The 23,488-nt window shown below is 41.8% G+C and overlaps 2 protein-coding genes across 4 annotated transcripts in view; one reads left to right on the forward strand and one right to left on the reverse strand.

Moving 5' to 3' along the window:
* TEK (TEK receptor tyrosine kinase) overlaps positions 1 to 11,586 on the forward strand; it is a 102,527-nt gene extending 90,941 nt beyond the window's left edge. For all 3 annotated transcript variants that reach the window (XM_007108993.3, XM_007108994.2, XM_028494035.1), the window contains 7 exons: positions 528 to 718; positions 1,270 to 1,383; positions 6,040 to 6,110; positions 7,074 to 7,114; positions 8,001 to 8,097; positions 9,619 to 9,718; positions 10,570 to 11,586. In XM_007108993.3, the coding sequence (XP_007109055.1) occupies positions 528 to 718; positions 1,270 to 1,383; positions 6,040 to 6,110; positions 7,074 to 7,114; positions 8,001 to 8,097; positions 9,619 to 9,718; positions 10,570 to 10,644 (689 nt within the window). In that variant the 3' untranslated portion in view covers positions 10,645 to 11,586. The remainder of the gene's footprint in view (positions 1 to 527; positions 719 to 1,269; positions 1,384 to 6,039; positions 6,111 to 7,073; positions 7,115 to 8,000; positions 8,098 to 9,618; positions 9,719 to 10,569) is intronic.
* Positions 11,587 to 12,210: 624 nt separating this feature from the next.
* LOC112067366 (RNA exonuclease 1 homolog) lies at positions 12,211 to 23,024 on the reverse strand. Its single transcript, XM_024132872.3, has 7 exons — positions 22,979 to 23,024; positions 22,670 to 22,743; positions 22,383 to 22,490; positions 20,792 to 20,907; positions 18,312 to 18,450; positions 15,511 to 15,631; positions 12,211 to 13,884 (listed from the first exon to the last, which is right to left on the reverse strand). Exons 1-7 carry the CDS (start codon positions 23,022 to 23,024, stop codon positions 13,802 to 13,804), a joined length of 687 nt encoding a protein of 228 aa, XP_023988640.1. The 3' UTR covers positions 12,211 to 13,801.
* Positions 23,025 to 23,488: the final 464 nt, after the last annotated feature.

Below are 23,488 nucleotides of genomic sequence, written 5' to 3' on the forward strand. Positions count from 1 at the left end.
CCCGGACCGGGACACGAACCCGCGTCCCCTGCATCGGCAGGCGGACTCTCAACCACTGCGCCACCAGGGAAGCCCTAGTCATTGTTTTTTGATTAAAAAAAAAAAATAACCTCAGGAAAAGCTAGATTCATACTGGAATAACATGCCTGGCTCATATTAGGTTCTTGATATTCAATATTGATTGAATAAAAAAACGAAAGGTGATGTGGACTAGCTGTCTTAGATCGTCTGGAAGCAAATGCTTTGATTTCATTCTACTAGTGTCACCGAGTAGGTGACAGGAAGCCCTCTATGTTTGGTAGGGGTGGGGAGGGGAACCCTGAGAGCAAGCACTTTTAAGTATTGCAAGAATGATGTCACTTGTCTTCCTCCTGGCCCCAGCATTACCGAGGTTGGTACCACTAGATGTGTAACTTTACGATAAAACAGAGGTTTATAAGCGGTTCCCGAGAATCATAGCACATCTCAGAAATATCACAGCAGCTTAGGGTTACTGATAAAGTGGTGCTCTCTCCCTTCCCGCACAGGCTACCTGTACCTGGCCATCGAGTATGCCCCCCACGGCAACCTCCTTGACTTCCTGCGCAAGAGCCGCGTGCTGGAGACGGACCCCGCGTTCGCCATCGCTAACAGCACCGCCTCCACGCTGTCCTCCCAGCAGCTCCTCCACTTTGCAGCAGATGTGGCCCGGGGAATGGACTACTTGAGCCAAAAACAGGTTCGTCCTGAGGACCTTGCTTTGGACATCTTTCCTCTGAAATTCTCTCTGGAATCAGAGTTTAGATAAGTTTGTACATTTTTTTTTGGTCGCTCTCTCCTCCTTAATTCCGTCTTACAATCTTCTAACTTTCATATCTTTGCTAATATTCCATCTCTTTATATAGAAGTTAATGCCCAACACTGACAGTATGTTTATCTAGTGACTCTCATCATGTATATTTGGTGAGGTACCTTCACCGATCTTAGCTTGGTGTGGCTCTAAATAATGCACAGTAGCAGAGGCCATTCATGGCAACTGGAAGATTTCATGACCTGGTTTTTCTTCCAGGTTGCTCCTCCAGAGACATGTGGGTCATTCGGCAGAATCCACTCACTGAACATTTAGGAGAGGAATTTTAAGGGAACTGGATTCTGGTGACTTTTGAAAACCCCTTTTTCACACTGACCTTTTCTGTTTCCCAAAGCTCTTGCCCCTAGGCAAGAAACAAAATGGAGCGAAAAAGCAAATGCGATGCTGAAAATACATGATTTTTTTTTTTTTAATTTCAGTTTATTCACAGGGACCTGGCTGCCAGGAACATTTTAGTCGGTGAAAACTATGTAGCCAAAATAGCCGATTTTGGATTGTCCCGAGGTCAAGAAGTATACGTGAAAAAGACGATGGTAAGTTCAGAACAGACGCTGATGAGATCCTTTCCGGAGCACCCCTCCGTCTCCTGATGTCGTGTCTCTTAGAATACCATCTTTCTGTGACGACGGAGGCCTCTGACCATTTTCCCCACTGGATAATGCCCTGGCCCAGCAAACATCCTTTCTCATTTTTGATTCCTAAAATGATTGGAGGGTCCACATTTACCAATGAAGAAGGCCCTGTCACATGTGGCCAAGTAATTGAACGTGCAAGCCTAGTGCTGCAGGGACTGGGGTCTACATCCAGCCCAGACCCTGAGGTCTGGTCTCACTCAGAAACCTCCCTGAGAGCTCCCACAGTCCCCTTTTGCACAGCAAACTTAGGAGGGGGGAAAAAGACACTTAATATACCTTCTAAAACATCCAGGAAATCAACTAATGAGGTTCCTAAATCACAAGGATGCTCTAGAGAGAAACTCATAGCTTCTAAATGCTCATATAAGATTTCCCTCTTTGCCAAAAGTTCTCTGCTCACTCTTCAAGCCCCAATCAAATCCACTTTCACCTAATGATACCTAGTCTCCTAAACATTCATATTTTATCTTCAAATACAAGCTCCCGGGAGAACCTCACCACAGTGTTAGAAGAGAGAAGCTAGACTCATTCTGCTACTTTTGTCCACCCTAGAATCATAAAGCCCTGGACATGCCACATTCCTGGACATTAGTGCTGTGCCGACAACATGCCACCACCCTCTGCTTTCCCTGAGCGGTGGGGCAAAGCAGGGCGTTGGGGGTGACACACCCTGTAGTCTTTGCACGTGTTGGGTGGGTCCACTCCACTGGCCTGGCTCTCCCAGCATTACCTGGGCTCAGCTTTCTTGGGATGACTCCAGTTCTTATAACATATAGAGGGTCCTTTTACTTTTGTGGGTACCAAATTGCCTCCTAGCAAGGCTCAGGCTTCTGTGTTTATCCTCAAGCTCAGGTTTCCTTTCTCTTCAATATACTTATTTTAGTTACTGACAAGATAACACAGAAATAATACTCAAGAATGCTTTCAAGAGGAAATGGTCCACAGTTCACAACCTGGACACGATTAATTTATTTTATTCTTTACTTATTGCCTTCCACAGGCATACATTCTTTTCCATAGTTACAATCACAGTGAACCTAACCACTTTGGAACTTCCCACTCCCTTTTTGGATGAGGTTTCAAAGTTAGTCTCCTTTGGTTCTTAGAGACCACCATGCCCCTGGTCCTGTATACTTATTAACATCAGCACTTTTTAGAAGCCAGAGGTGCCTCCCTGAGGGCTGGTTTCCAGGCAATATTTTTTTTTTTTCCCGAAACTCTTCAGATTTGCCCCACTCAAAGCAGACTTTTCTCTGGGAAGGAGCTGGGCTGGTCTTAAAGAAGCAGGACCTACCACCACTCACCCATCTACTCCGGCTCTCCCCACTCCTCCTGGGAGCATCCTCCTTAGAATCCTCTTATCTCCATCACAGAATCCCTCTCCTTCCTTCACCTTGGCGTGGGTGGGGCGGGGGTTTGCCCCAGATGAGGGGAAAGAGAGGTTAACACAGTTTAGCCCCGTAATCCACGCATCTTATTTGGTTGCTTTCCTTAGTCCCCCAAAGCTAAGGTTGGTTTGCTCGGCATTTCACCAAGGGTAGGGATTTCTGTATCTTGGGGAGCTTAGGAGGAGCGCTTAGAGGGGCAGAGCACTGGTAGGGCTCAAGTCTATCTCCCAGTGGAAAGGCAAAGCGTGCAGTGGCAGCATGGGTCTGGCGAGGAAAAGGACAGCCTAAAGGTAGGGGAAGAAAAGAGAAGGGTTTGGAGAGGAGCAAGCTCCCTGCAAGAAGGGTGCAGTATAGCAAGACACCACCAGAGGGCAGAGGAGCCACCTTCTCTGGCCTATTATTTAAGTCAGAGATTTTCAATTCCTATTGCACCTAGAGTCGTCTGGGGAAATTAAAAAAAATACGGATGCTGAGTCCTACGGCTTAGATATTCTGATTCAGTTATTCTGGGGAGGGCATCCTGCATCAGTTTTGTTTTTTTTTTTTAATTCCCCCAGGCGATGCTAATACTGGAAGTGTTGCAAACTAACGTACTTAAGTGATTTGGGGTTTTACTATCATTGATTAATATATCGATCCCGTCAGCATGGATTTATTTATTACTATAATGTTTCATGCTTGTGCTAGGTTTGGGGATAATATAATTCAGACACAGTGTTCTCCTTCAAAGAGCTCAGAGACACATAATGAACAGTCGTAACAGTGGATGAGGCTGAGGATGAGGAAAGTGCAGGTGCCATGGGAACTCAGAGGAAGCACACTGAAGCTTTACAGTAAATGTCAAATAGATATTGGAGATGTAAGAATGAAGTGGATGACCTGGAGGATGTGGTCTATATAAAAATCGAGAGGCAAAGGAAAGCATGGAACCTTTGGCCATTAAGTAATTCAGTATGGCTGGAGTGTGATGCAGAAAAGAGGGAGAGTTAAAATGCAAGGGTGGAACTTTCCAAGGGAGTGGAAAGTTCCAGAATGGTTAGGTTCACTGTGATTGTAACTATGGAAAAGAGTGTATGCTTGTGGAAGGCAATAAGTAAAAAATAAAATGCAAGGTTGGAGTTAAAATGCAAGTGGGGATAAGGTCCTGAAGACCTTTGGATGCCAGCTAAGGATCTGGGGACTCACCTAAGCATTGGGGATCTTGTGACAACAGGGACATTAAAGAACTTTAAGGAAAGGAACCACATGGTTGCACTTGCCATTTAGAGTGATTGTGGTGTGGAGAACAGGTCATTAGGGGGTGAAACTAGAGGCTGGGAGATCCGTGGAGAGGTGGTTGTCATCAGGCAGGAGATGATGACGGCCTGTACCAAGGTGACAGCAGTAGGCACAGATACATGTGGGCAGATCCAAAAGCAGTCAAATTAAAAAAAGGGAAGAAGTGCGCAGGGAAATCAGTTATTAGGAGGTACGAGGTCAGAGGTCAGCAGGTTGGGAGTAAAGGAGAGCAAAGACCAAACAGGAAATGGAGACAACTCTTTCCATTCCATAGCTGTGAAGGGGAAGAGAGAAAAACAGGTGACAGATGGGGTGGGGTGGACATAGAGAGAAGGGAGGCGTGGATGTTGAAGAGAACACTGAAGATGTAGATGTGAGACAGGATCCTTTTTTAAAAAAAGACTGTTTTTTTTAGAGCAGTTTTAGGTTCACAACAACATGGAGAGGAAGGTACAGCGATTTCCCATATACTCCCTACCCCACACATGCATACCCTCCCCCATCATCAGCATCCTCTGCCACAGTGGTACCTTTGTTACAGCCAATGGACCTGCACTGACATGCCATAATCACCCAAAGTTTATAGTTTACATCGAAGCTCACTCCCGGTGTTGTACGTTCTATGGGTTTGGAGAAATTTATAAGGACATATGTCCTTCATTATGGTATCTTACAGATTTTCACTGCCCTAAAAATCCTGTTTTCTGCCTATTCAGACCCCAAACCCGACCCCACCCCTAGCGACCATGGATCTTTTTTGAGAAAGGATACTTTTATATTTAAACCTTAAAGTACCGGCCAAGATTTATGGTCAGAAAGAGCTTCAAAATAGTGCCAGTAAATAAAGAACTGGGAGAGAATTTCACATTCAGGAATGATCCTTGGGATCCAGGTCAGGGCTGGTCTCATGGAAGGAGAGTCTGGGAGAATGCCTGCTCTGGTTTTGAGGGGGGGCTGAGAAAGATCCCCTAAATACTCCTGATTTTGCCCCACCCACTGGCTAATGTAAGCTGAAATGCCACTGTTAGAGCTTGGACAGATCTCTGGGAGGGAGGGATCCATCTCTCAGTAGGGTTCATGTATTCCTGGGGTGGGTCGAGAGGAAAGGAACCCAAATTCATAGCAAATTTGAGGAAACTAGGAATAAAACTCAGAAGTCAAACTTCACATTTTCCAGTCCACATCTCATTTTCCTCAGCCTGGACGCAATAAGCCAAGAAATGGGTCAAACCTGGAGGGAGTCGGGGCCAGGCACCCAAAGGGTGGGCAAGTGTCTCTCATCCTATCTCCAAACCCAATGCACATGGCACTGGCTAGGAGTCATCACCTCCTCTGTGAGTCACAGGCACAGTCTTCCCTTTGGCCTGAAAAGCTCTTTCCTCCCCCATCCACCTGATGGTGCCTACACATCTTACAGAACCGAACTCATGCGTCCCCTCCTCTGGAAACTCCTGCACAATCCCCTCCACGCACACGCGGTCTTCTCCCATCACTTTAGCCTTTCCTGCATTACAGCTTACTTCCTAGGCCTGTCTCTCCTTTCAAACCTCTGAGTGCCTCTGACAGCCACAAAGGGAATAACCGCGTGACTAGTGAAAGGACACACACATCCACACACACACGTGCGCACACATCGTTATTTTTCTTTATATGAAACTGTGGTAGGGGCCCCTTGAGGTAGGTGGGACTCACACAATTTGCAGGTCTTTGAATTTAAAAGACCCACACACTTGTGGGTGGGACATGCGCAAAGCAGTTCCTGAGTCTGCCACGCCTTCTGTCTGGGGACCTCCCCGTGGACTTGGGTGAGCCCCAGCTTCAGGCCAGCAACGAGCCTTGGGAAGGGGCCCTGTCTGGCCTAAGCGGCATCTCACCTCGTTCTCTCCAGGGACGGCTCCCCGTGCGCTGGATGGCGATCGAGTCACTAAATTACAGCGTGTATACAACCAACAGTGATGTGTAAGTAAAGCCTCTCACCGCTGAGGGATTTTTTTTTTTTTTGTCCCAGAAAAATATCCATTTGACAGAGGTTTTAAAGAGAAGCAGGAATATCGTATCCGTCTGGGGAATAAAGCTAATCACTAATCCCAGGAAATCCCAGACTAAATGAAGCCACAGAGGGGACAGTTTTCCCCGGTGGCAGGCTTTGGGTTTCTTTCTGCATGTCGAGGATTGACCTCAAGTGGTGAATTCCTCATCTCCAGAGAAGCAAGGGGCATCCCAGCCTTCCCATGGCTCCACTCCCCAGACTGACCCCAGCACAAGGACCTAGATCAGAGGAGGTGGCCCACAGTAGCTGCTGGGGGTCAGAGGTGGCAGGGATGGAGGGCAGACAGACACAGCGGGAACCATCTCTGCTTGCAGCCTGCGTGACGAGTCTCAGGCTGGCGGGGGACGGAAGGGTTCGGATTGAGGCCTGACCCTCTTGCTCATGTTCCCTCTTGTCAGGAGGAAGGACTGAGGCCCAGAGTGTTACTGTGTCTTCAGTGTGTGCCTTTATATGTTATCTCACATCATCTCTGCATAACTTTAAGAAATTGGTGTCCCCACTTTTGGAAGAATACACTAAGAGGCCTCAGGAGTTCTAGTCACTTGTCTCAGGTCACACGAGTATCAGGTGGCAGAGATGGGGTCTGACACAGGTCTGTCTGGCTTAGAATCTCCTGCTTTCCAGCTTTCCACCTTGCATTCTCTGCCTAAAGCGAGTGGGCGCTCCGGCAGAGCTAACACCGTTTCCCTGTTATAATCCTTCCATTGGCCGAAGAGGAGATAAATGCATGCTGTGTGCAAGGCCCTAGCCTAGGAAACAGACATGGAACTTTTCCTTTTCTGACCTAGGCTCAGTCGCCCTGGCTTTCTGGGCAGAAAATTGACTGGGCAACATGCGTGCTGATAACTGGTTTCTCTTTTGTCCCTCTGCAGATGGTCCTATGGCGTGTTACTATGGGAGATTGTTAGCTTAGGTGAGTATCCATGTCTACCTACCAGGTGAGGCTCTAGGCCAAGGGAGTGGGCGCCTCCCGGACTCCTTTACCGTATACTTTCATGGATAACATGTGTACTCGGTGCCAACAGATGCCACTTGGGAAAAGAACCTTACGGGTTTCCATGTTTGAGTGTGTTTATTCCCATGGTTCTCTTTATGAATGCCCTGTGTCTAATGTCATATTTAATACTAATAACCTGGTGGCCAAGAACTTCATTCTGAGTTGTCTCTGCTTGTGCACAGATGTCACAGAGCTGTCATAAGTTTACTTCTACAACTTGAAGACAGTATATTATGAAAAGTCACGTTTTCTAAGGCCATTTAATACCATGTGAAAATGTGCATGCCAAAAAACAGAAAAAAATCCCATAATCCCAGTTTTATAAATATTACACATGAAAAAAACTGGGAGGACTACACAGGATTTTTTAAATGTAGTTTTTTTCTGCATTATTTTTTGTATTTTCCACCATAAACATGTATTGCTTTTCTAATTAACATTGATAGATAAAATAGGAATTGCATAACATAAATACAGACTTCCAATTAGGACAAAGATCCGTGTCATTGGTACAATAGACGTGCTGTGTGTAGACAGACTTGGGGAAGATGAATAGCACCGGAAGGAAGGAGACTGTGGTGGATCTCTGCACTAGGGAGCGGCCGCATGGGAGCACGGTCTGTAGCCGAAGTCCAGCTGTGATGTGCGGTAGCCTTGCTCCGGAGGAAGATCACACCGGCTGCTCAGCATCGCTTGACACACCCCGTCTTTCTCCCAGCCCCTTGGCTGTATAGCCTCAGGGCAGGAGATGCTGCCTTCTGCATCCGAGGGGGCTTAGGGCGCACTGTTTCCTGTCTTCCAGGTGGCACCCCTTACTGTGGGATGACGTGTGCAGAACTCTACGAGAAGCTGCCCCAGGGCTACAGATTGGAGAAGCCCCTAAACTGTGATGATGAGGTGTAAGTCAGGCCTCACCTGGGGCTATTTTATCCTAACTTTCCCCCTGTACCTTTCTAATGAAGGAGCTATCTGATACATACACATATGTTTACCTATACGTACACACACACACCAAATAGTCAGAAACGAGGGGGTTCTTGAAACTAAGACTGTGATGCAATGGGCAGGGAATAACAGCTTTCTAGGCATAGAAATCCAGGAGGAATTTAAGGTGATGATTCTTGGTTGAATCTTAAGGTTGAAATGAGAAAGGGCAACAAAGGCAGAAAAGATCTGAAATAAATTCATGAAATTATCCATGAATAAATGTATGAAACCTTGAGACTAACTTTGGGGACAGAGATTTCAGAGCTGTTATATTGAGGAAGACAGATTTTTCTTCATAAAATCTTACTTCTATGAGGATTATTTTCCAGGAATAAGTATTCTTCTCAGGGGAATAATGATTATCTTTAGTGATGTTGCCATTCCCAGAACTAACCAATGTAGTTGCTGCCTAACTGGCATGATTTGAAGGGTGCAAGGCTCTAGGCTGAGCAAGAAATTTATCATCCAAACCAAGCCACTTCTAAGAGTGAAATAGGGTGCTATTATTGTTATGGTACAAGAGATATAAAACTAGACCATCCTGGGAAAACCTGGATGTACTTGAACCATCATTGGACAAAGTCCCTAAAATTCCACCTTTTGAGATTCATTCCATAAGGAGTGATATTTTCAGCCCTTATGAAAGTTCTGTTAAAGTACAAACTGTTCTATTGATAGAATCTCTAACACCCCAGGCTGATGGTTGAGAGCCCTCCGTGCACTACAGTTCCCCTGAGTCACTTGGTCAGCATGTGAAATCTTGAGCCCCATTCCCAGACATGATTCTGTACATCTAGGGTGAGTCCCAGGAATCTGCATTTTAACAATACAAGTAGTTCTGGCCACATTTGAGAAAGTACTGACTTAGACCAGCACTTCCTAAACTATGTGGAAAGTGTGAGACGTAAATAAATGACACAAGAGTTCTGTGATCAGTTATGTCTGGGAAGCTTCTAGGTTAAACCTGGTTAAAAAGGTTGTTTGTTTTTAATGGAATGACTTCTCAAGATTTTCCTGGGTCGATCCCTAAGAGGAAGATGCGATGGGTGGCATTTTGCAAATTTTTTTGAGCACGGGGCCATTTTTAAAAAATAAAAGAGACATTTTGAGAGGTGTGGTATTCCAAGGGACATGCTGCCCTAGACATGTAACTCAGTTCTTTCCAGATAATCAATCAGAATAGCTGAGACCAAGATCCCGTGGGAATGGTACCTAAAGCAGGCACTGGATCTACTGGGAGAAGAAAGGGGACGTGGATGGGGAGATGGGAGGCCTAACAGAACCTTCCTCGGTGCCGTACTTTTGTCTTTTGCTGGCTAAGCGTGATGACCATGCGTTGGGTGGCTACATTCTCTTTTTTGCCATACCCTACACCTGGCTGTGCCCAGGCCTGAAGCACAGTTGTAGACTTAACCTTTTCACCGTTTTCAAAGGTATGATCTCATGAGACAATGCTGGCGGGAGAAGCCTTATGAAAGGCCCTCATTTGCCCAGATCCTGGTGTCCTTAAACAGGATGTTAGAAGAACGAAAGGTGAGTATGGAGATCAAAGCAGGGGTTCTTTAAGTGGAATTCCGCATGTGTCCATTGTGGTTAATAAAAAGTTGATACAAGTCAACAGGTTCTCCTGAGCAGGACCCTAGGTGCTATAGGGACATAAAGGATGTGGACCCAACTTTGAGGAAGTTACAATTTTGGAGGAAATAAGATTCCTATATAAGATACAGTCACACACAGTATAACAACATATAGAACTGGCTTATTCGAGCTAGAAGGAATCTTAAATCTCATCAGTCATACAGCCTGACCCTTTAATGTTATAGAGGAAGAAACAGACTTAGAAGGGTGAAAAGTGACTTGCCCAAGGACAAACAGCAGGTAGACTACAGAGCGTGGTCTACAGGTTACTATGGGGAGGGTCAGGAATTCTATCAATCAAAATTTCTAGAAAGTAGTTGATGATACAGATCTGAGGTTCGAAAGACAAATCTAGGTTAGGGAAGTAGATGTTGAACGTCATCAAAACCCAGTTGGTAATTAAACCAAAGATGTGGGTGAGGTCACACAGCAGGAGATGAGAAGCAGACAGAGGAAGGGGCCTTAGAGGATGTGGGGCATGTCAGGAGGGACCAGTGAGAGACCCTGAGAAAGAGAAGCCGGAGACTGAAACAAGTGAGGAAGCGATCTCACTTGCAGACGTCAAGGGATGCTTTTCAGGAAGCAAGTTGTTAAACACGACAGAGGGAATGAGGATAGAAAAATACCCCCCACGTATCTGCATTTGAGTTGAAACAAGCTAAGGAAACCGGGGTATTACTGTAACTGCCCCTGGCGGAGGGAGGACTGAGCCAGTTTGTGTCTCTGAACCACTCTTGTTCTTCTAGACCTACGTGAATACCACGCTTTATGAGAAGTTTACCTACGCGGGAATCGACTGTTCTGCCGAAGAAGCAGCCTAGGGCAGACCATCTTCAGCTGTATATTCTGTTTCCGCTTCACCGGCATGAGAGACCCTTGAGACCTGGATACCAAGCAAGCAAGCCTCTGTCAAGAGAGGTGACACAGAATATGGACGTGTATATAGATTGCTGTCTGTCTGGGACATGCACCGTAAGACCCCTGTGTGTGAATCTATAGTGCCCTCTGACTCTATTATTAGGACTGTATATACTGTTTTGAGTAAGAATGTGCTGGAATCAGAATGCCTGTTTGTGGTTTCATATGCAATAATATATTTTTCTAAAAACATGGACTTTACAGGAAGGTGTGAGAGTACAATTACTGTAGTGCATAACTCATTGTCCCAGATATTTTTGATATTTTTGATATTTACCTATATATTGGATGTTATGTTTTGCTGCGTAGAAGAAAATATTGTAAACCTGACCCTGATAGCACAGGTGAGAAAAGTAGGGGAAATGTATGCGTTCTTACAGGACATGGATTTAAGTCTGTACGTAAGCGATATAAAAGAGCTTCTTCTATCTCTAAATTTTCCCCCTCACCTGTAGAAGCCACCTCAATTTCATTTCATAATTTGACAACTTTGTCAGGGGTTTCCAGAGCCCACAAGTCAGTCCAGAATGCTAACACTGAAAAACAGATTTAAATCTCGTTCCTTAGAAGCCTAAGAACTTTGAGAGAAGTGTAAGTTTGATAAATTAATAGAATTTAGTTTTAGTTTCTTTGATAACATTGATGTGTTTATTAAGAAATTAAAATAGGAAGTTGGAGTTAGTTATATTTGGGAGACATGTGACATCATATCAGATTAACATCCCTACCTGTATTGCACATTGTAAAAAGTTTTAGTTTTGATCATTTGTGAGTTTACCGTTTATATTGTAGGCACATGCTCCACTGAGATCATATAGTAAGTGAATAAATGTCTTGCCTACCCACATTTTGTCCAGGAATGTGTCTCATAGGTACTGCCAAACGTCTGTATTATACTTTTGAGAAAAACACCTTAAACACCTTAAATTATCATCCTCTACCTTGTTGGTAATATGCAGAGAGCAGTTGGTGGGTATATGCCACCAGACGTATCTCAAGCTCACAAGATTGGAAATGTCTTCCAGAAGTATCCTACTGCCTAATCTGTTTTCTTGCACCTCTGGTAGTATTCCAATGTGAACTGAGGGCTTAGAACTAGAATTCCTTTTAATTGTGCTGCAATGTTAATAGTTCACCATACCACATAATGTTCCACATTCCTGCCATCTGCTCAACTTTATGCATCAGAAGCAACGACCAGGAAGCTGTATCTGTCCCAAACGCTCTTCATCCACAACAGCATGTGCAGTGGAGACACAACAAAAGCAAGACTGCTGTCGCAGCATTTATTTCATCAAGTAGGGGCTCAAATGAAGAGGCATTGAAAGTAGGTCCAAATATATCTATATCTATATCTATACTATTTATATATATACACACTATATATATATATACACTATTTATATATATATACATGTATATATATAAATAGTTCCTTTTTGCTTTTTACCCAAATGTTGTGGAGATACTCCTGACAGCTCTTGGTTTGCATGTACATGGAACTGAACAAGAACAAGGATGATCTGAAAAATGTAGATAATGTCTTCAAATTTTGCATGTGGCTTTGGAATGCACAATAACAGCTGCTTTTTCTATAATAGCCCGACCTTCTTGATTACATATATTTAAAATACTTTAAATTTACATCATTACAAATTTACATATATTTAAAATACTTTAAATTTACATCATTACAAATTTACTTCATGTCAAGTATGAGAGATGACTAAGGAAGTACTTATGGTATCAAGAAAAAGGAACTGGACTTCCCTGGTGGCACAGTGGATAAGAACCTGCCTGCCAATGCAGGGGACACGGGTTCGAGCCCTGGTCTGGGAAGATCCCACATGCCGCGGAGCCCGTGCGCCACAACTACTGAGCTTGCGCTCTAGAGCCCGTGCTCTGCAACGAGAAGCCACCTCAATGAGAAGCCCGCACATCGCAAACAACGAAGAGTAGCACCCCCCCTGCTGCAACTAAAGAAAACCCGAGCACAGCAACAAAGACCCAATGCAGCCAAAAATAAATAATTTTTTAAAAAAAGAAAAAAGAAAAAGGAATTCAGTGATACTTAAGATTTACTTGTCAATTCAAAGTACCAAAGCAGCAAACCTGAGGTGTTCTTACTGAGGGCACATCATCACCATCAACTTGAATTTACTCCTGGCACAGAGACCATACGATTGACAGCTCTGGGTCTCATCCCTACCCTTGACAGAGAAACCTTTGTAGTTTTGTAGCATGTTAACAGCATTAATATTAAAGATTCATACTTACTCAAAGGTCAGTAGTCAAATTGAATAAAGTCATGTCGTTTCCATTGGGCCAGTTTATCAAAAAGCAATTAAGAAGGAAAGAACCAACTCCTTAAAGGAATTAGACAATTCCAGTACTGGGTATATAGATTAGATTTCAGTGTGTTTAGAAGAGCCATAGGACACTGCCTTAAAAAAAAAATTCAGTGAGTTGTTGATATCAAAATCAAGTAAGAATACACCAGTTAAATTAAAAACACATTACACAATAGCCAAATGACCAGAACTTTTATGTTAATAGTACACTAAAAAGTTTACATTTACTTCCATATATTTTGTGAGGAAAATCTCCACTTCTATTTCTATATAGATGATCTAAAGAAAACTTACAATTTTGTTAGGTAAAGATGTTTCTATCTCCAGGCAGTATAATGGTTCTAAGTATTTAGAGAGAAAAAGGAATTTAAGTAACCTGAGAAACGACCTTTGTGAAAGTCCTGGACCCATTACTTCAACTTCAAACCATCTTCCACTGTTATTTGTACACTGCCTACAAAGATGAGTCAAATTCCAAAATACCTAATTCCTTCCCCCGCTCTTGCCCAGTCACAACTTTAGAAATCACTGTGGAAATTTAACCTTTAAAATGTAATAAATAGACCTCAACAGTGCTTTTCCTTCTCCTCTTCTCTTTGAAAGTGTGGACAAACCTCATGTTATTATAGACCAAACTCTACTGCCAGCAGTGGAGGCCAAGGAGTCACAGAAGCAATGCAGAGGTTTAAGATATTCTTGGGCAAAGTGGTTACTTCTTTCCTTTCAGGTCGTCTTTTACCTTCCAGAGTACCAGTTCCATGCAGGCGGTTGCATTTTCACTTGAATTGTGACCTCCAAATAGTATAGAATATAAAATAGCACATTAGACATAGCCAACTCTGTGATGTTACCCACGGATGGTCTCAAAACGAAGTCTTGAGTTTGAAACAAAATTACCACTGGTCACTTATCAGTATTTCATTATTTCATACCTAGAACAACCCCTACTGGTTGCTTTAGAAACGTTTTACATAAATCCAGATGAACAAGCATCTCCCTTTTTCTATGTAGCCTGTCCTCAGTCAAGTGGTCACTACATTGCTATGACTGGATAGCACATCAGTACCTTCTCCATGAACCTCGTTTCCAGGGAGATACAACAAAAAAGTGACAGGTACCACTGAACAAGAGAGATCTGACAAGAAGTCAGAAATAAGGGATGCTAGAAAAAGTACACCCCTCTAGACAAAGAGTGACCTTAGATACAAAATGACATGGTTTTAAAAAGTAGATGACATCTACCCAAAATATCAAGCCTAACAGTTCTGGTGAAAATAATAAATGACGCCCGAGATTAAATGAGAAAAATCATATGGACCACACTTCTAAAATGTTATATTATTGTTTATTTGTGTTATTCTGAGAGAACTGTGGTATTATATAACTTTTAGAAGATTTTGTTTTACATAGGGTATTTTTTGTTGTTAGGTGAAATATTTTTGTGTCCATCGTTCCAGATTGTTTTCAGTAGAACACATTACAAGTTTTATAAGAGCATTTTCTGGGAATTTGAGATATGAATATTTTTAACAACGCAGATAATGTAAATTAGAGATTCTCTGCAAGATGGTATTTGTTAGTGTCTAATAGAGAATGAAAGAGTAAAGACCATAAAGTAAAATCTGTATTTTGTACAGTAAATGACATGAGCAGCGAAGCATCTGTAGAAACATACAGCATTATAACATAATTTTAACATACTCAAAATTAACTTTCTTCGCCCTCTTGTGCAAAAGTGGGGCCTATATGGGTATTCATGAAATGTACAGAGTAACTAACCTCCATTCCAAGCCAGACACGTATCTCGTGCATATCACAATGTCACTAACAGGATAGTTGGTGGCTGTACTTGTTGTATTAGATTAATTTGTTTAATGTTGGGTATTTTTCATCAGAAAAACCAAAAATAAAAAAAGTTCTGAGAGCAAAACCTCTGTACCAATCCACTACAGAGCAAGTGCACGCATGAATCTATTGAATTTGAGCTATACTTCTTCTTACGCAATGCACACTATTTACCCTGGGTGAGATAACTTGGACCCAATCAATTTTAGAATCTCTTTAGGCTTAACGAAAATCACATATGAAAGGAGGTACTCAGCAAAATTTAGAATGGAATTAGATCTCTACACCAACAAAAGTTTTATGCATGAATTCCAAGGTCAGGCAACTTGCTGAACCATGATGTGGTCACCAGTCTCAGTTTAACTGCTGTTTTGATGCCTGTGGAACATCTAGGACTATACCAGGCAGTGAGCATAGAACACTTTTTACTTAAGCAGAAGCTTTAGGATTCTCTACCCAAGAAGAGAACCCACAGGGCAGCATTTCAAACAGTAGACCTTTACCATGAACCTCATGATTTACTCAAGTCAGACTTAGGATCCCGATATTTATCACGAACAAGCAGGCTCTTACCATCATCCTGAATGATTCTCTGCAGGTAGTCGGCCACTAGACTTTTGAGGGATCTTTTGTGAGGCAAGCCTAGCCGATGAGGAAACATAACTGTCGTGTCCACAACTGAAGTATGAATTAACTGTCAAATGAAAGAGGAAAACTCTTTAGACGTTCTTCCCAAAGAATAAGGAAACTGATGGCAGCAACCGTAACTGTAGCAGCAGTAACTATGCTACAAAAGCAAGTAACATGAGCAGTTACAACAGGCCAGTCACTAGGCACTTAACTTGGATTATCTCACTACAACCTGCAGAGTAACCTAGCAAGGTAGGTATTTTATTGTCCCTTTTTACAGCCAAGGAAACTGAGGCTTCGAGAGGTTAAGAAAGTTGCCTAAGCTGAGTCAGCAGGGTAGAAGGAAATCCAATCTCAGCAGCCTGACTTCCAAGTCCACTTTCCTACCAAGAGAGCACCACCAGGAGGCAGCATGAGCTCAGAGCGGTTCCAATAATTACTGGCGGGGTGGGGGGCGGTAAAGGGTGAGCCAGGCTCCTCCCACCTTGTGACTCAGCGGAGGTGCGGGCACACCTCACTCTAGTGCAAGTCCCATTTCAGTGGTTTGTCTGTCCCTGGAGAGGGAGCATGGACAAGGATTAGTCCCATCTAGGTCCAAATCCCCTCTGCTACACATGGAAGAAGGTGAAAAAATTTTTCCTGAGATTTAATAAAGTAGGAAATAGTGATACAATAAGAGAGGGGTCAGATAACTGAGAGCCTAGACTGCCAGGTACCAGTTTGGATTCCTTGTTAGAAGAGCTGTACTTTGAAAAAGCACTGAAGATTCGCCTCAGGACAAGACTAATTTAAAGACTGATCAAGAAGACAGCGGTTTGGGCTTCCCTGGTGGCGCACTGGTTGGGAGTCTGCCTGCCAATGCAGGGGACACGGGTTCGAGCCCTGGTCCGGGAAGATCCCACATGCCGCTGAGCAACTGGGCCTGTGCGCCACAACTACTGAGCCTGTGCTCTGGAGCCCGCGAGCCACAACTACTGAGCCCACATGCCACAACTACTGAAGCCACGCACCTAGAGCCCGTGCTCTGCAACGGGAGAAGCCACCGCAACGAGAAGGCCATGCACCGCAACGAGAAGGCCATGCACCCCAACGAAGAGTAGCCCCTGCTCTCACCGACTAGAGAAAGCCTGTGAGCAGCAACGAAGACCCAATACAGCCAAAAATTAAATAAATGAATAAAAAATAAATTTATTTTTTAAAAAAAGAAGAAAGGGGTTGGAAGTTTAATGTTTAGCACCTACTACGCCCCATCCATAAACGCTTTAAATTCTCACTTGTAATGTGTCAGCCAACTCCTAGACACTGGTTCCTGGCTGCAGAACACTGAGCACACAAAAGAAGGTGGTGGGGGAAATAGAGAAAAATAGAGAAATCTACAAGTAATCTGGGTGAAAGAAACAGGCTGTTTACAAGGAATAAAAAAAACACAGTGGTTTCAAATTTTCTGGTCTGGGAGACAGGTGAAATAGAACAGTTCCTGGAAAATGAGAGACAGGAAAGTCATGGTGAGGAACTGAGTCTGAGACAAGCTGTCGCCGAGGTGACAGAAGGACATCCCTGTGAAGAGCTTTCTTACAGAAAGCTTACGTCCCCAACTCTCTTTGCTCACACATGGGTGGGGTCTGGTGGAAGCACATTCCAGTCTCATCTGTCACATGCAGAGACAAGAGTGCTGTGTGAAACTACTATCTATACTATGGTACCAGCTTGGCAGGGAAAGAGGTGGATACTCACTTAGGAAAATTAAATGGCCTTACTTACATTCTTACACTAAAGAAGAACTAGCCCTTCTCGGCATGAAGGTAAGTCCTAGGGGTGTCTGAAACAAATAGTCAAGGTCCCCAAAGTTCTAGAGTTGTGCTGTGCAATGTGGTAGCCACCAGCCACATGTAACTATTGAAATTAAGTAAACAAAATGAAAAAATCGTTTTCTCAGTCACATTAGACACATTTTAAGCGCTCACTAGCCACATGTGGCTAGTGTCTACCATATTGGATAGTGAACATGTAGAACGTAGAGTTCTGTTGCAGAGCACTGTTCTAGATCGGGGGTGGCCACCAAACTCTCTCTTCCAAGTTATAAATAGTTTAGGCTTGCAGGCCATACCACTTCTGTTATAACTACTCAACAATGCCACTGTAGTATGAAAGCAGCGATAGAAAATACATCGATGAGTGGGTATGGTGGCTCTGTTCCAATAAAAATATTTGCAAAAACAGGTGGCTAACATGGACCATAGTGTGCTGACACCTGTTCTAGAACATGGAGCAAAGAACAGACCATTTTAACCTGGAGTATTAAGGGGGAGATTTTCAAGTCTATCATGCCAAGAAAAATGAACATGCCATTTGATTTTGAGCCTACCTTATAGGTAGGTAGGCTTTATAAGTCTACCTGACTTAATATGAAAAAGTATCTTCCAGGATGTGACTATAATAACCTATTAGATAAACGTAGTTTTACCCACTTGAATATTAAAGACAATGATCTAAGACCATGTCAAAACAACGATTTTGGTTTCATCACAATTGATAATGGACTTTGTTTCTGATCTTGTTTAGCCAAATGACTTGGGCATCTTATACTGCTTCTGGTTTACAAGAGTTGGACAATGTCATCAGCACAGTGATTCTTATCTTGTTTTGTCTAAAAGGGCAAATCAAGCATCAGTGATAACACAATGATAATGACTACCACATTAGCACATAGAGTTTTATAAGAATATGAGCCTCTAACTCTTTGCCTTAAGTGCATAGAGACTACGTTCAAAGCTATGTCCAATTAGTACAGTGTCAGCACTGAACAGGTTCAACAAGGTGGCTTGCACATCACGGATTGAGGTTTTCGTGTCCTTCAAGTCATCTTCAACCACACCAGAAAACCTATCCCAATAAGACACACAGTGCATGTAAGAGTACAACTAAGTAGATTTCATCAGTTATAGTTAGAACACATTACAGATTCAATGTGACAAACATTTGATGAACAGAACAAAGATCTTATTGTATGACTGCCAACTATCCCTTTACTAGGTTATATTGATATAACCTAGTAAAATTTATAATTTGGATCAATCATGTAAGGCAGGGGGAGACATTATTACAAGTTCACAAAGTTCCTTTGTGAACTCTCATCTTTATATAATCTGAGTTTTGTCCCTTACAGTTAAGTAGTCTGTCTCCCATTAAGGCAAAGCTAAAGATGAAATGTGAGAAGCACGGAAAAGCAGATGAAGCCCTAAGCAAAGTCTAGACAACCTGAGTTTGAGCTACGCTATGACTCTGCCATTTGCTTATTATATTTGATTTTCAACAACTTACTTAGCCTTCTGGTTTCAGTCTTCTCATCTGTAAAGTAGGGTCAATTACCAATCTTAATGGCTTATAAGGACCCACTGAAAATACGTGCAAACAGTGAAAATACATGCAGAAAACTGACTATCCTAGTGGTTTTCATGAAGCACATACTAAAAATATGTGTTCAGAAACGTGGCTACTGCTGTGCTTTACTGCAAATTAGGAGAAAAGAGATAAAAATACTGCAAAGGTATTTTCAACGTAAGCTGTATGTTGATATTATTGTCTCCTGTAAGAAACAAAAGATACACCTGGCTCCATCATCTGGCTTAGTTAAGTAATGTGATGCATAATGAAATATTTGAATTAAGAGGACATTATCATGGATGGAGCACTTGGGTTCATTTTAAAGCCGTTTTAAAAGAATGCAATGCATTGAATCCTTCTGACTTTTTCTTTTAAGATTCAAGTTTTTATTTTTAAAGCAAGACCTTCAGTTCTCATTTTGCAGCTATGAGCATCAGTAATTAGCAAAGCATTTCCTGACTTGTTCCAAAAAGGAGTTAGAAAAGATTCCGCTAAACCCATGGAAGAACAAGAACCAATAAGAGTACAATAACTTTAAATATAGTACAATTTTATTTGTCAATTATAGCTCAATAAAGTAAAAAAAAAAAAGAGTAAAATATAAAATAGATGGGGCTATTAGGATATGGCCAAAATGAGTAGGAAAAAAAATCAAATGAGGTCAGGAGAGAGATTAGTAACAAAATGCATTTTCTGATAACAGCAACTTTTACTGAGTTTTTATGTATACAACCATTTTTATGAACCATGAGGAAATTTAAGTTAAAAAATGCTTGTTAGCAGAATTCTTTACAATTATTCTCAAAATTTATCACAACAACTTTTAATTCACTTGACCACCTTGCCTTACTGTGCTCTAAAATTATGGACATACACATATATAATATATATTATGTATACTATATATACTATAATACTATAAACTACGTACTATAGTATATAGTGCATATAATAAACACTTGTATATGTGTATCAAGTCACATTTGTTCATATATACATATACAAATGTATGTATATATGTGTGCATGTATACACACACACACACGTCATATTTAAGTACCATTGGAGAATTTGTTATTTAAAGAAAATTGAATAAATACAATCACACCAGTAATTAACACTTCTAAATATTCATTGTAGAATAAGATCAATGTCTTCTATTTTATATTTAAATAGATATATTTAAATAAATATATAAATATGTCATGTCATATGGCTTATATGCCTTCAGGAAATCCAATTCAATTAATCAATGATATTACTGGGTGTTTTCTATGAGGTTTTTAAAAATTAAAGGCACAGCTATATCATACTATCTCAAGTTAGCATTGAATTTGGATCAGAAGCGTGTCCTACTTTAATAATAATAATAAAATAGAATTTGCACTGAACCAGTGTTCTGTATGCCATATCAAAGCTATGTATACTCAGCGACATGTCTACAGGATTATAGAAATTTTCATCTAAAGCGAATAGTATGGTATTTTCAGAAGAAACTGATTAATGATTGAATGAATAAATGAATGAATAAAATAACTTGTTCAATATTTTTGTCTGTCTCTCTAGCCTCCTACCTACCACTCCAACATGTAAACACCATGAGTGCTGAGGCCGTATCTCTCATTTAGGGTCGTTACCCAGGGCCTAATACAGTGTCTGCATAATTTTAGCAAGGTACTCAACAGAACATGAATAGTTTTGAATAAACAAATTAATTAAAAGGAAACAGTGTTAACTCATGCTCTAAAGTTGAATCCAATAAAAGTACCTAGGCTAAAACTCAAAGTACATGTTGAATGTTCTATAATTTCAAAAACAAACCCCTGTGTATAATGCATACCTAGTGTTACAGTCAATGACTTCTTCATCTGGTTTCACAAATGTATTATAGACCACCTGGAGGCTGGGATCAACCACTGTCACTTGAGTAAGTTCCAAACCTTTGGCTGTATAGCACTATAAAGACGGAAATATTAAATTTAAACATCATATTGAGCAAACATATTTTAACATCTCAGATATCTTAAAGGAATATTTCTAACTGGAACATACAATCTAACCCTATCATTCAGTTTTGCTAACAAAAGCCAGTGAGTGGATCTGATGGTCATATAAAAGATGTTCCAAGCTTTAATTTTTTCCTTAATGTTGGTAATATTTCTGCTAATAAAAATAATTTCATTTTCTTGGCTTAGGCTTTACAATTATTTTCATTAGAGGTCAGTGCTAACCTTCTGTGAAGATGAAATGTTCTATTTCTGTCCTGTCCAATATGGTAGCCACCAGCCACAAGTGGGGATTGAGTATTTGAAATATGGCTAGTATGACTGAGGAACTAAATTTTTAATTTAAATTAATTCTTTATTGAGGTAACATTGTTTTATAACATTATATAAGTTTCATGTGTACAACATTATATTTTGACTTCTATAAACACTACAGCACGCTGCACCACCAAAAATTTTGTTTTCATTCATCACCATACAGTTGACCCCCTTTACCCATTTTGCCCTCCCCCGCTTCCCCTCTGGTAACTGCTACTCTGTTCTCTATGCTGACATGTTTGTTTGCTAGTGGATACCATATTGGACAATGCAGTTATAAACCTTGTTGAATGAAAAAAAAATCCATATTATGCTTATATAAACATGGCACAGTAGAGGACAACATGGTAATGATATTTGATTTCTAAGCCAGAAGCAGCTTTCATTGACTGCAATTAAAAATCTAAGCTTAAAAACTGAACACTTCCCTTCTATATTTATTAAAATTAAACTCCACAAATCTGCTTTCCAAATATGCCACAGGGAACAAAAATTTAATGTTTTGTTAAAGATGACTGTTCACGTGATGTTTGACACATACAAAGCACTTTGCCATATATTAGTGTATCTGGTTCTCACCATTACTGTTGGGTTATTATTAACCTCATAATTTACAGACTGGAGCATCCGGGAGACTTGCCTGATTAAGCAGTGGAGCTTCTGAGGTCTCATGATTCCAAGTTCTGTTTTTCCCCTACTGTTTAGTATTGATTCTCATATGAAAGAAGATAACTCCCTATAAATATTTTACTGTCTCTATAAAAACAATAGTTTTTTAAAAATTAAAGCTTTTATGCTGATTTGGGGGATAACAGTAGTATTCATAACATTTTCCACCCGTGTATCCTCAGCAATGTAACGAGTAGGACAAGCAGTGATTATATAGAAAGAAAAATTAATAAGTAACAGAAAGAGGATCATGGGCCAACTCCTGGCTCCATCCCCGAGTGCAGGTATCCCACCAAGTCACTTAACTTTTCTTTTCAGCTTCAGTTGCTTCATCTGAAAATGTGTGAACAACATCGCAGCGCTGTGTGGGACTGAGAGAGAGAGCCTGGGAACGTTCCTTACACATGCCTAAAAAGGCAAAACATACCACCAACGTACCATCTCACAATTCACGGCGTATACACCGTGATTCCCGCTGCGGGGTGGGAACTTGACAAGAGTCTTCACAAAGCCTTCTAGGTTTTCTTTTTGGTCGTGAACGTGAAGCTGAAACAAACACTGCCAAATAAGTTACTGTACGTTTTGGCAAGAGCAACTAAGCTCATAAAAATTTCATCAACTGAAAATTAGTGGATTATACCAAATGCTTATGGCTCCTCAAGGTCTGTGCAGGAGGCAGCAACTCTGGTTCTGAAACAAGCAGCATTCTGGGGAACAAGCCCTACCTTGGCGATCTGACACCCGGGGGATCCAAGGACACCTTCACAACAGCTGTACCGCCTTTCTGAGCCACCAAGAACTGCAAACCACACGAAAAGTAAAAATCACAACAAGCAAGCTTGACAAGGCGGAGTGGCTAACTCCCAGAGCGTCTCACCCACAAGGATCTTTAAGACTGCACCATGCAAGCAATCTGATGTAAAGTCTAAAACTCTGCATGGTTGCTTTTCTAGCTATTAAGTAACAAACAGGAAACACTGACTCCTAGAAGCTGAGTTCTCAGAGGCTGCACTTTGAAGGTGAATTATAATTACCGGTGTCTTGAATGCCTTTCTCCCCTTCCTCCCTTTGCTTCCCCATAACGTGGCCGGGCCCCTCGGCTCCTCTCCTGATGTCACTTCTTTATCCTGCTTTAACTCTACCTCAACCATCCTTTCAAAATATTCTACTCCCTGACCTTCCCTCTTTGCTGAAGCCCCTGGATGATGGGCTCCAGCTACCACCCTCTCTCTTCCTGCATCTGAACCGAGCAACATCTCCCAGTTACGTAGACTGAGACCGTAACAAAGATGTTGTCTCCAACCTTGGCTGGACCTCTGAAATCCCGACACACTCTTCTTCCACTTCCTTGGCCAGACACTTGGCACATTTTCGCAGCAACAAGCCTAAGCCTTCATGTCTCTTTTCTCTCTCTCACATCTTCCATCTCACCTGTACCCTTACCTACCCCAAGCCCTTCTTCCCTCTGGCCCAAGGTAATGTTCTCCCAACTGTTCGCTAAAAACCCCTCTGCCTAGAGTAGGTTTGCACCAGTTTTCCTATAA

Source organism: Physeter macrocephalus, chromosome 9 (assembly GCF_002837175.3).
Source record: "Physeter macrocephalus isolate SW-GA chromosome 9, ASM283717v5, whole genome shotgun sequence".
NCBI classification, from domain to species: domain Eukaryota; kingdom Metazoa; phylum Chordata; class Mammalia; order Artiodactyla; family Physeteridae; genus Physeter; species Physeter macrocephalus.

Bases quoted from the DNA above. Each gene is read 5' to 3' on its own strand.
- LOC112067366 (XM_024132872.3), bottom strand. From the start codon at position 23,024: ATGGGGAAGCAAAGGGAGGAAGGGGAGAAAGGCATTCAAGACACCG. The intron at 20,908-22,382 runs GTACGTTGGTGG...CCGTCTTTATAG, and splicing joins ACGCCGTGAATTGTGAGATG to TGCTATACAGCCAAAGGTTT. The intron at 18,451-20,791 runs GTATGCATTATA...TTATTGGGATAG, and splicing joins GTCATTGACTGTAACACTAG to GTTTTCTGGTGTGGTTGAAG.